Source organism: Abrus precatorius, unplaced genomic scaffold, assembly GCF_003935025.1.
Source record: "Abrus precatorius isolate BTA unplaced genomic scaffold, Abrus_2018 Scaffold5, whole genome shotgun sequence".
Classification (NCBI taxonomy): Eukaryota; Viridiplantae; Streptophyta; class Magnoliopsida; order Fabales; family Fabaceae; genus Abrus; species Abrus precatorius.
In genome coordinates this window covers 20051489-20072083 of record NW_020874395.1, presented here as the reverse complement: position 1 = coordinate 20072083, position 20595 = coordinate 20051489, and the positions used below count along the sequence as shown (strand labels likewise).

At 46.6% G+C, this 20595-nt stretch overlaps 1 protein-coding gene across 1 annotated transcript; it reads left to right on the top strand.

Annotated features, from left to right (window-relative positions):
* Window positions 1-2298: 2298 nt before the first annotated feature.
* On the top strand, window positions 2299-6948 carry LOC113866887. Its single transcript, XM_027501685.1, has 2 exons — window positions 2299-5181; window positions 6940-6948. The coding sequence occupies exons 1-2, from the start codon at window positions 2299-2301 to the stop codon at window positions 6946-6948; spliced, it is 2892 nt and encodes a 963-aa protein (XP_027357486.1).
* Window positions 6949-20595: the final 13647 nt, after the last annotated feature.

The following is a 20595-nucleotide window of genomic DNA, read 5'->3' as shown; positions in this document are numbered from 1 at the left end:
AACATCCAATTTTGATCTCTTTTGCTCCCCTTTGGCTTAGCGGGTAAAGAACCCGTGCGACACTCGTGCAAGGCGCTAAAACTTCTTAATTGTAACTGCTAGGACTCAAGGGAAGGGTTTCAAACCACTCTCTCCACCCTTGGCGCTTCCTTGCGCCAATGGCCCCAACTTCAAGTTTTCGTCTCTTTTGGTCTCCTTTTACTTACCGGCTAAATAAAATGTGCGAGACTCGTCTCTGGATACTAAAACATCTTGAATGTCACTCCTAGGACTTAAAGGAAGGGTTTCCAACAACTCTGTCCCCTCCTGGCACTTCTTTCCCCCACCTTCCACTTTTGGTCTCTTTTGCTCCCCTTTGGCTTAGCGGGTAAAGAATTCGTGTAACACTCCTGCAAGCTGCTAAAACTTCTTGATTGTTACTACTAGGACTCAAGGGAAGGGTTTCCAACCACTCTCTCCCCTCTTGGCACTTCTTTCCCCCACCTTCCACTTTTGGTCTCTTTTGCTCCCCTTTGGCTTAGCGGGTAAAGAACCCGTGCGACCCTCGTGGATGCTGCTAAAACTTCTTGATTGTCACTACTAGGACTCAAGGGAAGGGTTTCCAACCACTCTCTTCTCACTTGGTGATGAGGACATGACCATGAGCAAGGGCAAGGATCCTCTTGAAGGACTTGGAGGACCTATGACAAGGGCTAGAGCAAGGAGAGCAAAAGAAGCTCTTCAACAAGTGTTGTCCATATTAATTGAATACAAGCCCAAGTTTCAAGGAGAAAAGACCAAGGTTGTGAATTGCTTCATGGCCCAAATGGAGGAGAACTAAGGCGCCACTTTGCTTCAGTTTTTAAGTTTTTAGTTTGTTATAAATAATGGCCCAATCCTTTGTAAAGTTGGCTGACCAAATTATGTTTTGTGGTTAATCAACTAATGGGCTTTGGTTTGGTTTTATTTCAAGTTGTAATAAGGGCCCAATTGGCAACTTAGGCATCAGCCTTTGGAAGACCAAGAGGCGCATAGCTAGTGGCTGTTGGGTGACTTTTTGGTTGCCACAATTTCAGTTACAATCAGCCTTTGGAAGACCAAGAGGCGCATAGTGGCTGTTGGGTGACTTTTTGGTTGCCACAATTTCAGTTACAATCAGCCATCAAGTAGTTTCATTTTCCGTTACGGAACCTTTGTAATTCTGATGGTAAAGCTTCTATATAAGCTGAACCATTCTTATCAATAAGACAAGTTAAGTTTGATTCAGAAATATTAGAGTTTATCTCTTTTATCTTAGTGAGAGTGATTCTCCTAAGTTCTTGAGTGATTCAAGAACACCTTGGCTGTATCAAAGGGCTTTCACATCCCTTTGTGTGTTGCCTTCCTTGGAAAGAGTGATTCTTTCCTTCCCCCATTCAATTCTTCACCAAAGTTCCAAAAAAAACTCAAATCTGCCCAGAATTATTTCGTTATCATAACTCTCGTTCTACTCAGCCAAATTGAGTGATTCTTGAGCCTAAATTGCATTTCAGAACGAGAACTTTCTCCTCGTTTTGGAATCACCTCAATTGGAGTTCTATAACTCGAGATACCGTCATTTCTAAAATTCTGTCCAGCCACCACCAAACCAGCGTTTTTGCTTCCTTTTTCACTCATTTTTAACACCATGGACCAACACCTAATTTGCCCAGAAATTCATCACTAAATTTTCAAATTTTTCTACAAGGTTCTAACCCTAAAGATCCTATGTCAGCCCTTGTGCAAATGGGGTTCATATCATTTGGTTATCAGAGCTCCGGTTTAAGGGTTTGAACGTGAAATTGGTAACATCCTTCCTTCATTCTCTTTTTTCCAATTGATTACCTTATTGTTCATATTATTTGTGATTGTACTGAATCATTGCAAAAGTTAGGCCCTTGTGAAAATTCAAAAAAAAAAAATCGTATAAAAAAAAAAAGAAGAAATTTTTGGGCTGAATGATTCATGCTTTTCAACAATTTGTTATAAGGTAATATATTGGTGTTCTTAAAGGATTGTTGCTAATTCTCTTGTTTACCAATTTTCCTTTACCCCTTTGTTTTTGTGATTTGTTAGCCTTTTCTTTGTCTACCTAGCCTTACCTTGCACATATTGGTGGATTGTTCTTTGTTGTGGCCATAATATCTTGAATTGCCTAAGAACCCAAGGAGAATTTTAGTGGTAAAAGGCAAGAGTGTTTTCATTAGAGAAAAAGCCATAATTGTGTGATACACTTGAGTGTGGTGAGGTTTCAAATTCTACTTTCTATTTGCTTGTTACGTTTGAATTTGTTTGTTTGTGATGGCTGAAGGAAATCCTAATCAAGGAGGAGGACTTTCTCCTTTCCAAATGCAAGCCTTGACACAACATTTGGAGAGATTGATGAGGCAACAAAATGAGGAGCTCCATGAAAGATTGGACCAATTGGAGAATAGAGGTCATGATGAAGAAGAAAAGAGGAGAAGAGGTAATGACGGTGCTCCTAGACAAAACCGAATTGATGGAGTCAAAATTTCTATTCCTCCATTCAAAGGAAGAAGTGACCCGGAAGCTTATTTGGAGTGGGAGATCAAAATAGAGCATATTTTCACTTGTAATACCTATGAAGAGGCCCAAAAGGTAAAGCTTGCAGCTATGGAGTTTTCCGATTATGCTCTTGTGTGGTGGAACAAATTGCAAAAAGAGAGAGCTAGGAATGAGGAGCCATTGGTGGATACATGGGTTGAAATGAAAAGAATCATGAGGAAGAGATATGTGCCGGCAAGCTATTCTAGGGACTTAAAATTCAAACTTCAAAAGTTGTCCCAAGGTAGCAAAGGCGTTGAGGAGTACTACAAGGAAATGGAGGTGCTCATGATTCAAGCCAAGATAGAAGAGGATGAGGAGGTAACTATGGCTAGATTTCTTAGTGGTTTGAATAATGATATTCGTGATATTGTTGAACTGCAGGAATTTGTTGAAATGGAGGACTTGCTTCACAAAGTAATCCAAGTGGAGCAACAATTGAAAAGGAAAGGTGTGGCCAAAAGGAGCTCCACTAATTTTGGTTTTTCTAGTTGGAAGGATAAGGGAAAAGGGGCTGCCACTTCTAGTGCAGCGCCTACACCAACAAAAACTCCTCTAAAAACTCAAGAGCAACCCTCTAAAAGGAGTCGGGATGTGAAGTGCTTTAAGTGCCAAGGCTTAGGACACTATGCATATGAGTGCCCTAACAAAAAAACCATGATTCTTAGAGATGGAGAGTATATAAGTGAGTCCGAAATTGAAGAGGGAGAGGAGAATGAGGACGTGGAGGAGGAGGTGGAGAAAACACCAGAGGGAGACTTGTTGATGATAAGGCGGTTACTTGGTAGCCAATTGAAGCCTTTGGAGGAGAGCCAAAGAGAAAACATCTTCCATACTAGATGTTTGATCAATGGTAAACTTTGCATGGTGATCATTGATGGAGGGAGTTGCACCAATGTGGCGAGTGCAAGACTTGTGTCTAAATTGAATTTAGTTACAAAGCCACATCCTAGGACATATAGGCTTCAATGGCTTAGTGAGGATGGAGAGGTGCAAGTAAGGAAGCAAGTAGAGTTGGATATTTCCATTGGAAGATACAATGATAAGGTGCTTTGTGATGTTGTTCCTATGGAGGCCAGCCACTTACTCTTGGGGAGACCATGGCAATTTGATAAAAGAGCCAATCATGATGGTTTCACCAACAAAATCTCATTCATGCACCAAGACAAGAAGATAGTGCTCAAACCTTTAAGTCCGCAAGAGGTGTGTGAGGATCAAAGAAAAATGAGAGAAAAGATTGTCCAAGAAAACAAAGAAAAAGAAAGCCAAACACTTGAGAGCTCAAAAAGTGAGGACAAAAAGAGAGAAACACATGAGAGGAAAAAGAAGAGTGAAACACTTGAGGTGAAGGAGAGCTTTTTAGCTACAAAAAGTGAGGTCAAGAGGTTGTTTCTATCTAAACAGCCCCTATTTTTGTTAATTTGCAAAAACTATGTTTTGACCACTAACACTTTTGATAACCTTGATTTGCCTTCTAGAGTGAAGTCTCTTTTGCAGGAATTTGGAGATGTGTTTCCAACAAGTGTACCAAGTGGGTTGCCACCATTAAGAGGTATTGAGCATCAAATTGATCTCATTCCAGGAGCTTCTTTGCCTAATAGGCCAGCCTATAGAAGCAACCCTCAAGAGACCAAGGAGATCCAAAGACAAGTGGATGAACTCATTGGTAAGGGATGGGTAAGAGATAGCATGAGTCCTTGTGCTGTCCCGGTAATTTTGGTTCCTAAAAAGGATGGGACATGGCGCATGTGTTCTGATTGTAGAGCCCTTAATAACATCACCATTAAATATAGGCATCCTATACCTAGGCTTGATGATTTGCTTGATGAATTGCATGGTGCATGTTACTTCTCTAAAATTGATTTAAAAAGTGGATACAATCAAATTAGGGTTAGAGAAGGGGATGAATGGAAAACTGCTTTCAAAACAAAATATGGTTTGTATGAATGGTTGGTTATGCCTTTTGGCTTAACTAATGCTCCTAGCACTTTCATGAGATTAATGAACCATGTTTTGAGAAAATTCATAGGAAAATTTGTTGTGGTGTACTTTGATGATATTCTTATCTATAGCACTTCACTTGAATTGCATGTTGATCATTTAAAATCTGTCTTGTGTGTGCTTAGAGAAGAACAATTGTATGCCAATCTTGAAAAATGCATCTTTTGTACTAACCATGTTGTGTTTCTTGGTTTTGTTGTAAGTTCAAAAGGAGTACAAGTGGATGAGGAAAAGGTTAGGGCTATTCAAGAATGGCCTACACCTAAGTCCGTGACCGAAGTGAGAAGTTTCCATGGTTTAGCAAGTTTCTATAGGAGATTTGTGAAGGATTTTAGCACATTGGCAGTACCTCTAAATGAAGTGCTTAAGAAAAATGTTGGTTTCAAATGGGGAGAGAAACAAGAAGAAGCTTTCAAAGCTCTTAAGCAAAAGCTAACTAATGCCCCCATACTTGCTTTGCCAAACTTTCAAAAATCTTTTGAAATTGAGTGTGATGCTTCAAATGTTGGGATTGGGGCTGTGTTGTTGCAAGAAGGCCATCCAATTGCTTATTTTAGTGAAAAGCTAAGTGGTCCTACCCTTAACTATTCAACTTATGATAAAGAGTTGTATGCCTTAGTGAGAGCTTTGAAAACATGGCAACACTACTTTTATCCCAAGGAATTTGTTATTCATAGTGACCATGAGTCCCTCAACTTTCACTTTTGGTCTCTTTTGCTCCCCTTTGGCTTAGTGGGTAAAGAACCCGTGCGACACTCGTCCAGGCCACTAAAACTTCTTGATTGTCACTACTAGGACTCAAGGGAAGGGTTTCAAACCACTCTCTCCACCCTTGGCGCTTCCTTGCGCCAATGGCCCCAACTTCAAGTTTTCGTCTCTTTTGGTCTCCTTTTACTTACCGGCTAAATAAAATGTGCGACACTCGTCTTTGGCTACTAAAACATCTTGAATGTCACTCCTAGGACTCAAAGGAAGGGTTTCCAACAACTCTGTCCCCTCCTGGCACTTCTTTCCCCCACCTTCCACTTTTGGTCTCTTTTGCTCCCCTTTGGCTTAGCGGGTAAAGAATTCGTGCAACACTCCTGCAAGCTGCTAAAACTTCTTGATTGTTACTACTAGGACTCAAGGGAAGGGTTTCCAACCACTCTCTCCCCTCTTGGCACTTCTTTCCCCCACCTTCCACTTTTGGTCACTTTTGCTCCCCTTTGGCTTAGCGGGTAAAGAATCAGTGCGACGCTTTTGCAAGCTGCTAAAACTTCTTGATTGTCACTGCTAGGACTCAAGGGAAAGGTTTTCAACCACTCTCTCCCCTCCTGGCGCTTCTTTACGCCAAGGGCGCCAAGTTCCAATTTTGGTCTTTCCTTTGGTCCCCTTTGGCTTAGCGGGTAAAGAACCCGTGCGACACTCGTGGATGCTGCTAAAACTTCTTGATTGTCACTACTAGGACTCAAGGGATGGGTTTCCAACAACTCTCTCCCCTCCTGGCACTTTTTTCCCCCACCTTCCACTTTTGGTCTCTTTTGCTCCCCTTTGGCTTAGCGGGTAAAGAATCCGTGCGACACTCCTGCAAGCTGCTAAAACTTCTTGATTGTTACTACTAGGACTCAAGGGAAGGGTTTCCAACCACTCTCTCCCCTCTTGGCGCTTCCTTGCGCCAATGGCCCCAACTTCCAGTTTTGGTCTTCATTGGTCCCTTTTATTTACCGGCTAAATAACACGCGCGAGGCTCATATTTGAGTGCTAAAACTTCATAAATGTCACTCCTAGGACTCAAGGGAAGGGTTTTCAACCACTCTCTCCCCTCCTGGCGCTTCTTTATGCCAATGGCCCCAAGTTCCCGTTTTGGTCTTTCCTTTGGTCCCCTTTGGCTTAGCAAGTAAAGAACCTGTGTGACGCTCGTGAAGGCTGCTAAAACTTCTTGATTGTCAATACTAGGACTCAAGGGAAGGGTTTCCAACCACTCTCTCCCCCCTTGGCGCTTCCTTGCGCCAATGGCCCCAACTTCCAGTTTTGGTCTTCATTGGTCCCCTTTTATTTACCGGCTAAATAACACGCACGAGGCTCATATTTGAGTGCTAAAACTTCATAAATGTCACTTCTAGGACTCAAGGGAAGGGTTTTCAACCACTCTTTCCCCTCCTGGCGCTTCTTTAGGCCAATGGCCCTAAGTTCCCGTTTTGGTCTTTCCTTTGGTCCCCTTTGGCTTAGCAAGTAAAGAACCTGTGTGACGCTCGTGAAGGCTGCTAAAACTTCTTGATTGTCAATACTAGGACTCAAGGGAAGGGTTTCCAACCACTCTCTCCCCCCTTGGCGCTTCCTTGCGCCAATGGCCCCAACTTCAAGTTTTCGTCTTTTTTGGTCTCCTTTTACTTACAGGCTAAATAAAGTGTGCGAGACTCGTCTCTGGCTACTAAAACATCTTGAATGTCACTCCTAGGACTCAAAGGAAGGGTTTCCAGCAACTCTCTCCCCTCCTGGCACTTCTTTCCCCCACCCTCCACTTTTGGTCTCTTTTGCTCCCCTTTTGCTTAGCAGTAAAGAATCCGTGCGACACTCCTGCAAGCTGCTAAAACTTCTTGATTGTCACTGCTAGGACTCAAGGGGAAGGTTTTCAACCACTCTCTCCCCTCCTGGCGCTTCTTTACGCCAATGGCGCCAAGTTCCAATTTTGGTCTTTCCTTTGGTCCCCTTTGGCTTAGCGGGTAAAGAACCCGTGCGACACTCGTGGATGCTACTAAAACTTCTTGATTGTCACCACAAGGACTCAAGGGAAGGGTTTCCAACCACTCTCTCCTCTCTTGGAGCTTCCATGTGCAAGTCGCCCTAACTTCTATTTTTGGTCTCTCTGTCCCCTTTTACTTACCGGCAAAATAACACGCGCGAGACTCGTCTTTGGCTACTAAAACTTCTTGAATGACACTCCTAGTACTCAAAGGAAGGGTTTCGAACATCTCTCTCCCCTCTTGGCGCTTCTTTCCCTCAACTTCCACTTTTGGTCCCCTTTGGCTTAGCGGGTAAAGAACCCATACGACACTCGTGCAGGCCACTAAAACTTCTTGATTGTCACTACTAGGACTCAAGGGAAAGGTTTCCAACCACTCTCTCCCCTCTTGGTGTTTCCTTGCGCCAATGGCCCCAACTTCCACTTTTGGTCTCTTTTGGTCCCCTTTGGCTTAGCGGGTAAAGAACCCGTGTGACGCTCGTGCGGGCTGCTAAAACTTCTTGATTGTCACTACTAGGACTCAAGGGAAGGGTTTCCAACCAATCTCTCCCCCCTTGGCGCTTCCTTGCGCCAATGGCCCCAACTTCAAGTTTTCGTCTCTTTTGGTCCCCTTTGACTTACCGGCAAAATAAAACGCGCAAGACTCGTCTCTGGCTGTTAAAACTTCTTGGATGTCACTCCTAGAACTCAAAGGAAGGGTTTCCAACAACTCTCTCCCCTCCTGGCGCTTCTTTCGCCCAACTTCCACTTTTGGTCTCTTTTGATCCCCTTTGACTTAGCGGGTAAAGAGCCCGTGCGACACTCGTGCTGGCTGCTAAAACTTCTTAATTGTCACTGCTAGGACTCAAGGGAAGGGTTTCAAACCACTCTCTCCACCCTTGGCGCTTCCTTGCGCCAATGGCCCCAACTTCAATTTTTCATCTCTTTTGGTCCCCTTTGACTTACTGGCAAAATAAAACACGCAAGACTCGTCTCTGGCTGCTAAAACTTCTTGGATGTCACTCCTAGAACTCAAAGGAAGGGTTTCCAACAACTCTCTCCCCTCCTGGCGCTTCTTTACGCCAATGGCCCCAAGTTCCCGTTTTGGTCTTTCCTTTGGTCCTCTTTGGCTTAGCAAGTAAAGAACCTGTGTGACGCTCGTGCAGGCTGCTAAAACTTCTTGATTGTCACAACTAGGATTCAAGGGAAGGGTTTCCAACCACTCTCTCCACCCTTGGCGCTTCCTTGCGCCAATGGCCCCAACTTCCAGTTTTGGTCTTCATTGGTCCCCTTTTATTTACTGGCTAAATAACACGCGCGAGACTCATATTTGAGTGCTAAAACTTCATAAATGTCACTCCTAGGACTCAGGGGAAGGGTTTTCAACCACTCTCTCCCCTCCTGGCGCTTCTTTACGCCAATGGCCCCAAGTTCCCGTTTTGGTCTTTCCTTTGGTCCCCTTTGGCTTAGCAAGTAAAGAACCTGTGTGACGCTCGTGCAGGCTGCTAAAACTTCTTGATTGTCACAACTAGGACTCAAGGGAAGGGTTTCAAACCACTCTCTCCACCCTTGGCGCTTCCTTGCGCCAATGGCCCCAACTTCAATTTTTCGTCTCTTTTGGTCCCCTTTGACTTACCGGCAAAATAAAACGCGGAAGACTCGTCTCTTGCTGCTAAAACTTCTTGGATGTCACTCCTAGAACTCAAAGGAAGGGTTTCCAACAACTCTCTCCCCTCCTGGCGCTTCTTTCCCCCAACTTCCACTTACGGTCTCTTTTGCTCCCCTTTGGCTTAGCGGGTAAAGAGCCCGTGCGACACTCGTGCTGGCTGCTAAAACTTCTTAAATTTCACTGCTAGGACTCAAGGGAAGGGTTTCCAACCACTCTCTCCACCCTTGGCGCTTCCTTGCGCCAATGGCCCCAACTTCCAGTTTTGGTCTTCATTGGTCCCCTTTTATTTACCGGCTAAATAACACGCGCGAGGCTCATATTTGAGTGCTAAAACTTCATAAATGTCACTCCTAGGACTCAAGGGAAGGGTTTTCAACAACTCTCTCCCCTCCTGGCGCTTCTTTCGCCCAACTTCCACTTTTGGTCTCTTTTGCTCTCCTTTGGCTTAGCGGGTAAAGAGCCCGTGCGACACTCGTGCTGGCTGCTAAAACTTCTTAATTGTCACTGCTACGACTCAAGGGAATGGTTTCAAACCACTCTCTCCACCCTTGGCGCTTCCTTGCGCCAATGGCCCCAACTTCAAGTTTTCGTCTCTTTTGGTCTCCTTTTACTTACAGCCTAAATAAAATGTGCGACACTCGTCTCTGGCTACTAAAACATCTTGAATGTCACTCCTAGGACTCAAAGGAAGGGTTTCCAACAACTCTCTCCCCTCCTGGCACTTCTTTCCCCACCTTCCACTTTTGGTCTCTTTTGCTCCCCTTTGGCTTAGCGGGTAAAGAATCCGTGCGACACTCCTGCAAGCTTCTAAAACTTCTTGATTGTTAGTACTAGGACTCAAGGGAAGGGTTTCCAACCACTCTCTTCCCTCTTGGCACTTCTTTCCCCCACCTTCCACTTTTGGTCTCTTTTGCTCCCCTTTGGCTTAGCGGGTAAAGAATCCGTGCGACACTCCTGCAAGCTGCTAAAACTTCTTGATTGTCACTACTAGGACTCAAGGGAAAGGTTTTCAACCACTCTCTCCCCTCCTGGCGCTTCTTTACGCCAAGGGCGCCAAGTTCCAATTTTGGTCTTTCCTTTGGTCCCCTTTGGCTTAGCGGGTAAAGAACCCGTGCGACACTCGTGGATGCTGCTAAAACTTCTTGATTGTCACTACTAGGACTCAAGGGAAGGGTTTCCAACCACTCTCTCCACCCATGGCGCTTCCTTGCGCTAATGGCCCCAACTTCCAGTTTTGGTCTTCATTGGTCCCCTTTTATTTACCGGCTAAATAACACGCACGAGGCTCATATTTGAGTGCTAAAACTTCATAAATGTCACTTCTAGGACTCAAGGGAAGGGTTTTCAACCACTCTTTCCCCTCCTGGCGCTTCTTTAGGCCAATGGCCCTAAGTTCCCGTTTTGGTCTTTCCTTTGGTCCCCTTTGGCTTAGCAAGTAAAGAACCTGTGTGACGCTCGTGAAGGCTGCTAAAACTTCTTGATTGTCAATACTAGGACTCAAGGGAAGGGTTTCCAACCACTCTCTCCACCCATGGCGCTTCCTTGCGCTAATGGCCCCAACTTCCAGTTTTGGTCTTCATTGGTCCCCTTTTATTTACCGGCTAAATAAAATGTGCGAGACTCGTCTCTGGCTACTAAAACATCTTGAATGTCACTCCTAGGACTCAAAGGAAGGGTTTCCAACCACTCTCTTCTCTCTTGGCGCTTCCATGTGCAAGTCGCCCTAACTTCTAGTTTTGGTCTCTCTGTCCCCTTTTACTTACCGGAAAAATAACACGCGCGAGACTCGTCTCTGGCTGCTAAAACTTCTTGAATGACACTCCTAGGACTCAAAGGAAGGGTTTCGAACATCTCTCTCCCCTCCTGGCGCTTCTTTCCCTCAACTTCCACTTTTGGTCCCCTTTGGCTTAACGGGTAAAGAACCCATACGACACTCGTGCAGGCAAGTAAAACTTCTTGATTGTCACTACTAGGACTCAAGGGAAGGGTTTCCAACCTCTCTCTCCCCTCTTGGCGCTTCCTTGCGCCAATGGCCCCAACTTCCAGTTTTGGTCTTCATTGGTCCCCTTTTATTTACCGGCTAAATAACACGCGCGAGGCTCATATTTGAGTGCCAAAACTTCATAAATGTCACTCCTAGGACTCAAGGGAAGGGTTTTCAACCACTCTCTCCCCTCCTGGCGCTTCTTTATGCCAATGGCCCCAAGTTCCCGTTTTGGTCTTTCCTTTGGTCCCCTTTGGCTTAGCAAGTAAAGAACCTGTGTGACGCTTGTGCAGGCTGCTAAAACTTCTTGATTGTCACAACTAGGGCTCAAGGGAAGGGTTTCCAACCACTCTCTCCACCCTTGGCGCTTCCTTGCGCCAATGGCCCCAACTTCCAGTTTTGGTCTTCATTGGTCCCCTTTTATTTACCGGCTAAATAACACGCGCGAGGCTCATATTTGAGTGCTAAAACATCATAAATGTCACTCCTAGGACTCAAGGGAAGGGTTTCCAATCACTCTCTCCCCTCTTCGCGCTTCTTTCGACAACGGCCCCAACTTCCCGTTTTGGTCTTTCCTTTGGTCCCCTTTGGCTTAGCGGGTAAAGAACCCGTGTGACACTCGTGCAGGCTGCTAAAACTTCTTGATTGTCACTACTAGGACTCAAGGGAAGGGTTTCCAACCACTCTCTCCCCTATTGGCGCTTTAGAGTTTTGGTCTCTTTTGGTCCCCTTTTACTTACCGGCTAAATAACATGCGCGAGACTCGTCTCTGGCTGCTAAAATATCTTGAATGTCACTCCTATGACTCAAAGGAAGGGTTTCCAATAACTCTCTCCCCTCGTTGCACTTCTTTGCGCAAACAGCCCTAAGTTCCCGTTCTGGTCTTTCCTTTGGTCCCCTTTGGCTTAGCAGGTAAAGAACCCGTGCGTCACTCGTGCAGGCTGCTAAAACTTCTTAATTGTCACTACTAGGACTCAAGCGAAGGATTTCCAACCACTCTCTCCCCTCTTGGCGCTTCCTTCCCCTAACTTTTACTTTTCGTCTCTTTTGCTCCCCTTTGGCTTAGCGGGTAAAGAACCCGTGCGACACTCGTCTAGGCCACTAAAATTTCTTGATTGTCACTACTAGGACTCAAAGGAAGGGTTTCCAACCACTCTTTCCCCTCGTGGCTTCTTTTCCCCAACTTTCACTGTTGGTCTCTTTTGCTCTCCTTTGCCTTAGCGGGTAAAGAATCCGTGCGACAGTCCTGCAGGCCACTAAAACTTCTTGATTGTCACTAGAGGACTCAAGGAAAGGGTTTCCAACCACTCTCTCCCCTCCCGGCGCTTCTTTGCGCCAACGGCCCCTAGTTCCCGTTTTGGTCTTTCCTTTCGTCCCATTTGGCTTAGCGGGTAAAGAACCTGTGCGACACTCCTGCAGGCCGCTAAAACTTCTTGATTGTCACTACTAGGACTCAAGGGAAGTGTTTCCAACCACTCTCTTCCCTCTTGGCGCTTCCTTGCACCAATGGCCCCAAGTTACAACTTTGGTCTCTTTGGTCCCCTTTTACTTACAGGCAAAATAACATCTGCCAGACTCATCTCAGGCTGCTAAAAATTCTTCAATATCACTCCTAGGACTCAAAGGAAGGGTTTCCAATAACTCTCTCCCCTCCTGGCGCTTCTTTCCCCCAACTTTCACTTTTGGTCTCTATCGCTCCCCTTTGGCTTTGCGGGTGAAGAATCCGTGCGACTCTCCTGCAAGCCGCTACAACTTCTTGATTGTCACTAGAGGACTCAAGGAAAGGGTTTCCAACCACTCTCTCCCTTCCCGGCGCTTCTTTGCGCCAACGGCCCCTAGTTCCCGTTTTGGTCTTTCCTTTCGTCCCCTTTTGCTTAGCGGGTAAAGAACCCGTGCGACACTCCTGCAGGCCGCTAAAACTTCTTGATTGTCACTACAAGGACTCAGAGGAAGTGTTTCCAACAACTCTCTCCCCTCTTGGCGCTTCCTTGCGCCAATGGCCCCAAGTTACAGCTTTGGTTTCTTTTGGTCTCCTTTTACTTACCGGCTAGATAACACGCGCGAGACTCATATCTGGCAGCTAAAACTTCTTGAATGTCACTCCTAGGACTCAAAGGAAGGGTTTCCAATAACTCTCTCCCCTCCTGGCACTTTTTTCCCCCAACTTTCACTTTTGGTCTCTTTTGCTCCCCTTTGGCTTAGCGGGTAAAGAACCCGTGCGACACTCGTCCAGGCCACTAAAACTTCTTGATTGTCACTACTAGGATTCAAGGGAAGGGTTTCCAACCACTCTCTCCGTTCTCGGCGCTTCCTTGCGCCAATGGCCCCAACTTCAAGTTTTGGTCTCTTTGGTCCCCTATTACTTACCGGCTAAATAACATCTGGCAGACTCATCTCTGGCTGCTAAAAATTCTTCAATGTCACTCATAGGACTCAAAGGAAGGGTTTCCAATAACTCTCTCCCTTCTCGGCGCTTCCTTGCGCCAATGGCCCCAACTTCAAGTTTTGGTCTCTTTGGTCCCTTTTTACTTATCGGCTAAATAACATTCGCGAGACTCATCTCTGGCTGCTAAAAATTCTTCAATGTCACTCCTAGGACTTAAAGGAAGGTTTTCCAATAACTCTCTCTCCTCGTGGCTTCTTTTCCCCAACTTTCACTTTTGGTCTCTTTTGCTCCCCTTTGGCTTAGCGGGTGAAGAACCCGTGCGACACTCGTCCAGACCACTAAAACTTCTTGATTGTCACTACTAGGATTCAAGGGAAGGGTTTCCAACCACTCTCTCCGTTCTCGGCGCTTCCTTGCGCCAATGGCCCCAACTTCAAGTTTTGGTCTCTCTGGTCCCCTTTTACATACCAGCTAAATAACATTTGCCAGACTCATCTCTAGCTGCTAAAAATTCTTCAATGTCACTCCTAGGACTCAAAGGAAGGGTTTCCAATAACTCTCTCCCCTCTTGGCGCTTCTTTCCCCCAACTTTCACTTTTGGTTTCTTTCGCTCCCTTTTGGCTTAGCGGGTAAAGAATCCGTGCGACACTCTTGCAGGCCGCTAAAACTTCTTAATTGTCACTACTAGGACTCAAGGGAACAGTTTCAAACCACTCTCTCCCCTCGTGGCACTTCTTTGCGCCAATGGCCCCAAGTTACAGCTTTGGTCTCTTTTGGTCCCCTTTAACTTACCGGCTAGATAACACGCGCAAGACTTATATCTGGCAGCTAAAACTTCTTGAATGTCACTCCTAGGACTCAAAGGAAGGGTTTCCAATAACTCTCTCCCCTCCTAGCGCTTCTTTCCCCCAACTTTCACTTTTGGTCTCTTTTGCTCCCCTTTGCCTTAGCGGGTAAAGAATCTGTGCGACACTCCTGCAGGACGCTAAAACTTCTTGATTGTCACTAGAGGACTCAAGAAAAGGGTTTCTAACCACTCTCTCCCCTCTTGGTTCTTCCTTGCGCCAATGGCCCCAACTTCAAGTTTTGGTCTCTTTGGTCCCCTATTACTTACCGGCTAAATAACATCTGGCAGACTCATCTCTGGCTGCTAAAAATTCTTCAATGTCACTCATAGGACTAAAAGGAAGGGTTTCCAATAACTCTCTCCCTTCTCGGCGCTTCCTTGCGCCAATGGCCCCAACTTCAAGTTTTGGTCTCTTTGGTCCCTTTTTACTTATCGGCTAAATAACATGCGCGAGACTCATCTCTGGCTGCTAAAAATTCTTCAATGTCACTCCTAGGACTCAAAGGAAGGGTTTCCAATAACTCTCTCTCCTCGTGGCTTCTTTTCCCCAACTTTCACTTTTGGTCTCTTTTGCTCCCCTTTGCCTTAGCGGGTAAAGAATCCCTGCGACACTCCTGCTGGCCGCTACAACTTCTTGATTGTCACTAGAGGACTCAAGGAAAGAGTTTCCAACCACTCTCTCCCTTCCCGGCGCTTCTTTGCGCCAACGGCCCCTAGTTCCCGTTTTGGTCTTTCCTTTCGTCCTCTTTGGCTTAGCGGGTAAAGAACCCGTGCGACACTCCTGCAGGCCGCTAAAACTTCTTGATTGTCACTACTAGGACTCAAAGGAAGTGTTTCCAACCACTCTCTCCCCTCTTGGCGCTTCCTTGCGCCAATGGCCCCAAGTTACAGCTTTGGTTTCTCTTGGTCTCCTTTTACTTACCGGCTAGATAACACGCGCGAGACTCATATCTGGCAGCTAAAACTTCTTGAATGTCACTCCTAGGACTCAAAGGAAGGGTTTCCAATAACTCTCTCCCCTCCTGCAGGCCGCTAAAACTTCTTGATTGTCACTACTAGGACTCAAGGGAAGGGTTTCCAACCACTCTCTCCCTTCTTGGCGCTTCCTTGCGCCAATGGTCCCAACTTCAAGTTTGGGTCTCTTTGGTCCCCTTTTACTTACCGGCTAAATAACATGCGCGACACTCATCTCTAGCTGCTAAAACTTTTTGAATGTGACGCCTAGGACTCAAAGGAAGGGTTTCCAATAACTCTCTCCCCTCGTGGCTTCTTTTCCCCAACTTTCACTTTTGGTCTCTTTTGCTCCCCTTTGCCTTAGCGGGAAAAGAATCCGTTCGACACTACTGCAGGCTGCTAAAACTTCTTGATTGATACTAGAGGACTCAAGGAAAGGGTTTCCAACCACTCTCTCCCCTCCCGGCGCTTCTTTGCGCCAACGGCCCCTAGTTCCCATTTTGGTCTTTCCTTTCGTCCCCTTTGGCTTAGCGGGTAAAGAACCCGTGCGACACTCCTGCAGGCTGCTAAAACTTCTTGATTGTCACTACTTGGACTCAGGGGAAGGATTTCCAACCACTCTCTCCCTTCTTGGCGCTCCTTTCCCCCAACTTTCACTTTTGGTCTCTTTCGCTACCGTTTGGCTTAGCGGGTAAAGATTCCGTGCCACACTCCTACAGGCCGCTAAAACTTCTTGATTGTCACTAGAGGACTCAAGGAAAGGGTTTCCAACCACTCTCTCCCCTCTTGGTGCTTCCTTGCTCCAATGGCCCCAACTTCAAGTTTAGTTCTCTTTGGTCCTCTTTTACTTACCCGCTAAACAACATGCGCGAGACTCGTCTCTGACTGCTAAAAAATCTTGAATGTCACTCCTATGAGTCAAAGGAAGGGTTTCCAATAACTCTCTCTCCTCCTGGCGCTTCTTTGCGCCAACAGCCCCTAGTTCCCGTTTTGGTCTTTCCTTTGGTCCCCTTTGGCTTAGCAGGTAAAGAACCCGTGCGACACTCCTGCAGGTTGCTAAAACTTCTTCATTGTCACTACTAGGACTCAAGGGAAGGGTTTCCAACCACTCTCTCCCCTATTGGCGCTTCCTTGCGCCAGTGGCCCCAACTTCAAGTTTTGGTCTCTTTTGGTCCCCTTTAACTTACTGGCTAAATAACATGCGCGAGACTCGTCTCTGGCTGCTAAAACATCTTGAATGTCACTCCTATGACTTAAAGGAAGGGTTTCCAATAACTCTCTCCCCTCCTAGCGCTTCTTCCCCCCAACTTTCACTTTTGGTCTCTTTTGCTCCCCTTTGGCTGAGCGGGTAAAGAACCCATGCAACACTCGTCTCTGGCTGCTAAATTTTCTTCAATGTCACTCCTAGGACTAAAAGGAAGGGTTTCCAAGACCACTCTCCCCTACTGGCGCTTCTGTCCCCCAACTTCAACTTTTGGTCTCTTTTGGTCCTTTTTGGGTTAGCGGGTAAAGAACCTGTACGACACTCGTGCAGGTCACTAGAACTTCTTGATTGTCACTACCAGGACTCAAGGGAAGGGTTTCCAACCACTCTCTCCCTTCTCGGCGCTTCCTTGTGCCAATGGCCCCAACTTCCAGTTTTGGTCTTTATTGGTCCCCTTTTATTTACCGGCAAAATAACACACGCGAGGCTCGTATTTGAGTGCTAAAACTTCCTAAATGTCACTCCTAGGACTCAAAGGAAGGGTTTCCAACAACTCTCTCCCCTCCTGGCGCTTCTTTACGCCAACGGCCCAATTTCCTGTTTTGGTCTTTCCTTTGGTCCCCTTTGGCTTAGCGGGTAAAGAACCCGTGTGACGCTCGTGCAGGCTGGTAAAACTTCTTGAGTGTCACTACTAGGACTCAAGGGAAGGGTTTCCAACCACTCTCTCCCCTCTTAGCGCTTTCTTGCGCCAATGGCCCCAACTTCAAATTTTGGTCTCTTTTGGTCCCCTTTTACTTACCAGCTAAATAACATTCATGAGGCTCGTCTCTGGCTGCTAAAACATCTTAAATGTCACTTCTAGGACTCAAAGGAAGGATTTTGAACAACTCTCTCCCCTTCTGGTGCTTCTTTACGCTAGCGGCCTAAGTTCCCATTTTGGTGTTTCCTTTGGTCCCCTTTGGCTTAGCGGGTAAAGAACCCGTGTGACGCTCGTCAAGGTTGCTAAAACTTCTTGAATGTCACTCCTAGGACTCAAAAGAAGGGTCTTGAACAACTCTCTCCCCTTCTGGTGCTTCTTTACGCTAGCGGCCCAAGTTCCCATTTTGGTCTTTCCTTTGGTCCTCTTTGGCTTAGCGGGTAAAGAACCCGTGTGACGCTCGTGCAAGCTGCTAAAACTTCTTGAATGTCACTCCTATGACTCAAAGGAAGGGTTTCCAACAACTCTCTCCCCTCCTAGCGCTTCTTTCCCCCAACTTCCACTTTTGATCTCTTTTGCTCCCCTTTGGCTTAGCGGGTAAAGAGCCCGTGCGACACTCGTGCAGGCTGCTAAAACTTCTTAATTGTCACTGCTAGGACTCAAGGGAAGGGTTTCAAACCACTCTCTCTACGCTTGGCGCTTCCGTGCGCCAATGGCCCCAACTTCAAGTTTTCGTCTCTTTTGGTCTCCTTTTACTTACCGGCTAAAGAAAATGTGCGAGACTCGTCTCTGGGTCTTAAAACATCTTGAATGTCACTCCTAGGACTCAAAGGAAGGGTTTCCAACAACTCTCTCCCCTCCTGGCGCTTCTTTCCCCCACCTTCCACTTTTGGTCTCTTTTGCTCCCCTTTGGCCTAGCGGGTAAAGAATCCGTGCGTCACTCGTGCAGGCCACAAAAACTTTTTGATTGTCACTACTAGGACTCAAGGGAAGGATTTCCAACCACTCTCTACCCTCTTGGCGCTTCCTTGCGCCAATGGCCCCAACTTCCAGTTTTGGTCTCTTTTGATCCCCTTTTACTTACCGGCTAAATAACATGCGCGAGACTCGTCTCTGGCTGCTAAAACATCTTGAATGTCACTCCTATGACTCAAAGGAAGGGTTTCCAATAACTCTCTCCCCTCCTGGCGCTTCTTCCCCCCAACTTTCACTTTTGGTCTCTTTTGCTCCCCTTTGGCTGAGCGGGTAAAGAACCCGTGCGACACTCGTCTCTGGCTGCTAAAACTTCTTCAGTGTCACTCCTAGGACTCAAAGGAAGGGTTTCCAAGACCACTCTCCCCTACTGGCGCTTCTGTCCCCTAACTTCAACTTTTGGTCTCTTTTGGTCATTTTTGGGTTCGCGGGTAAAGAACCTGTACGACACTCGTGCAAGTCGCTAAAATTTCTTGATTGTCACTACTAGGACTCAAGGGAAGGGTTTCCAACCACTCTCTCCCTTCTCGGCGCTTCCTTGCGCCAATGGCCCCAACTTCAAGTTTTGGTCTCTTTGGTCCCCTTTTACTTACCGGCTAGATAACAGGCGCGAGACTCATATCTGGCTGCTAAAAATTCTTCAATGTCACTACTAGGACTCAAGGGAACGGTTTCCAACCACTCTCTCCCCCCGTGGCACTTCTTTGCGCAAACAGCCCTAAGTTCCCGTTCTGGTCTTTCCTTTGGTCCCCTTTGGCTTAGCGAGTAAAGAACCCGTGCGTCACTCGTGCAGGCCGCTAAAACTTCTTGATTGTCACTACTAGGACTCAAGCGAAGGATTTCCAACAACTCTCTCCCCTCTTGGCGCTTCCTTCCCCTAACTTTCACTTTTCGTCTCTTTTGCTCCCCTTTGGCTTAGCGGGTAAAGAACCCGTGCGACACTCGTCTAGGCCACTAAAACTTCTTGATTGTCACTACTAGGACTCAAAGGAATGGTTTCCAACCACTCTCTCCCCTCTTGGCGCTTCCTTGCACCAATGGCCCCAACTTCCAATTTTGGTATCTTTTGGTCGCCTTTTACTTACCGGCTAAATAACACTTGTGACACTCATCTCTGGTTGCTAAAACTTCTTCACTGTCACTCCTAGGACTCAAAGAAAGGGTTTTCAAGACCACTCTTCCCTACTGGTGCTTCTGTCCCCCAACTTCAACTTTTGGTCTCTTTTGGTCCTTTTTGGGTTCGCGGGTAAAGAATTCGTACGACACTCGTGCAGGCAGCTAAAACTTCTTGATTATCACTACTAGGACTCAAGGAAACGGTTTCCAACCACTCTCTCCCCTCGTGGCATTTCTTTGCGTAAACGGTCCCAAGTTCCCGTTCTGGTCTTTCCTTTGGTCCCCTTTGGCTTAGCGGGTAAAGAACCCGTGCGTCACTCGTGCAGGCCGCTAACACTTCTTGATTGTCACTACTAGGACTCAAGGGAAGGATTGCCAACCACTCTCTCCCCTCTTGGCGCTTCCTTGCGCCAGTGGCCCCATCTTCCAGTTTTGGTCTCTTTTGGTCCCCTTTTACTTACCGGCTAAATAACATGCGCGAGACACGTCTCTAGCTGCTAAAACATCTTGAATGTCACTCCTATGACTCAAAGGAAGGGTTTCCAATAACTCTCTCCCCTCCTGGCGCTTCTTCCCCCCAACTTTCACTTTTGGTCTCTTTTGCTCCCCTTTGGCTGATCGAGTAAAGAACCCGTGCGACACTCGTCTCTGGCTGCCTAATTTTCTTCAATGTCACTCCTAGGACTAAAAGGAAGGGTTTGCAAGACCACTCTTCCCTACTGGCGCTTCTGTCCCCCAACATCAACTTTTGGTCTCTTTTGGTCCTTTTTGGGTTAGCGGGTAAAGAACCTGTACGACACTCGTGCAGGTAGCTAAAACTTCTTGATTGTCACTACTAGGACTCAATGGAAGGGTTTCCAACCACTCTCTCCCTTCTCGGCGCTTCCTTACGCCAATGGTCCCAACTTTCAGTTTTGGTCTCTTTGGTCCCTTTTTACTTACCGGCTAAATAACATAAGCGAGACTCATCTCTGGTTTCCAAAACTTCTTGAATGTCATGCCTAGGACTCAAAGGAAGGTGTCCAATAACTCTCTCCCCTTGTGGCTTCTTTTCCCCAACTTTCACTTTTGGTCTCTTTTGCTCTCCTTTGCCTTAGCGGGTAAAGAATCCGTGCGACAGTCCTGCAGGCCAATAAAACTTTTTGATTGTCACTAGAGGACTCAAGGAAAGGGTTTCCAACCACTCTCTCCCCTCCCGGCGCTTCTTTGCGCCAACGGCCCCTAGTTCCCGTTTTGGTCTTTCCTTTCGTCCCCTTTGGCTTAGCGGGTAAAGAACCTGTGCGACACTCCTGCAGGCCGCTAAAACTTCTTGATTGTCACTACTAGGACTCAAGGGAAGTGTTTGCAACCACTCTCTCCCCTCTTGGCGCTTCCTTGCACCAATGGCCCCAAGTTACAACTTTGGTCTCTTTGGTCCCATTTTACTTACCGGCTAAATAACAAGCGCGAGACTCGTCTCTGGCTGCTAAAACTTCTTGACAGTCACTCATAGGACTCATAGG

What these genes read in the sequence shown, in the direction of transcription:
- LOC113866887 (XM_027501685.1), top strand. Translation starts at nt 2,299, where the DNA reads ATGGCTGAAGGAAATCCTAATCAAGGAGGAGGACTTTCTCCTTTCCAA.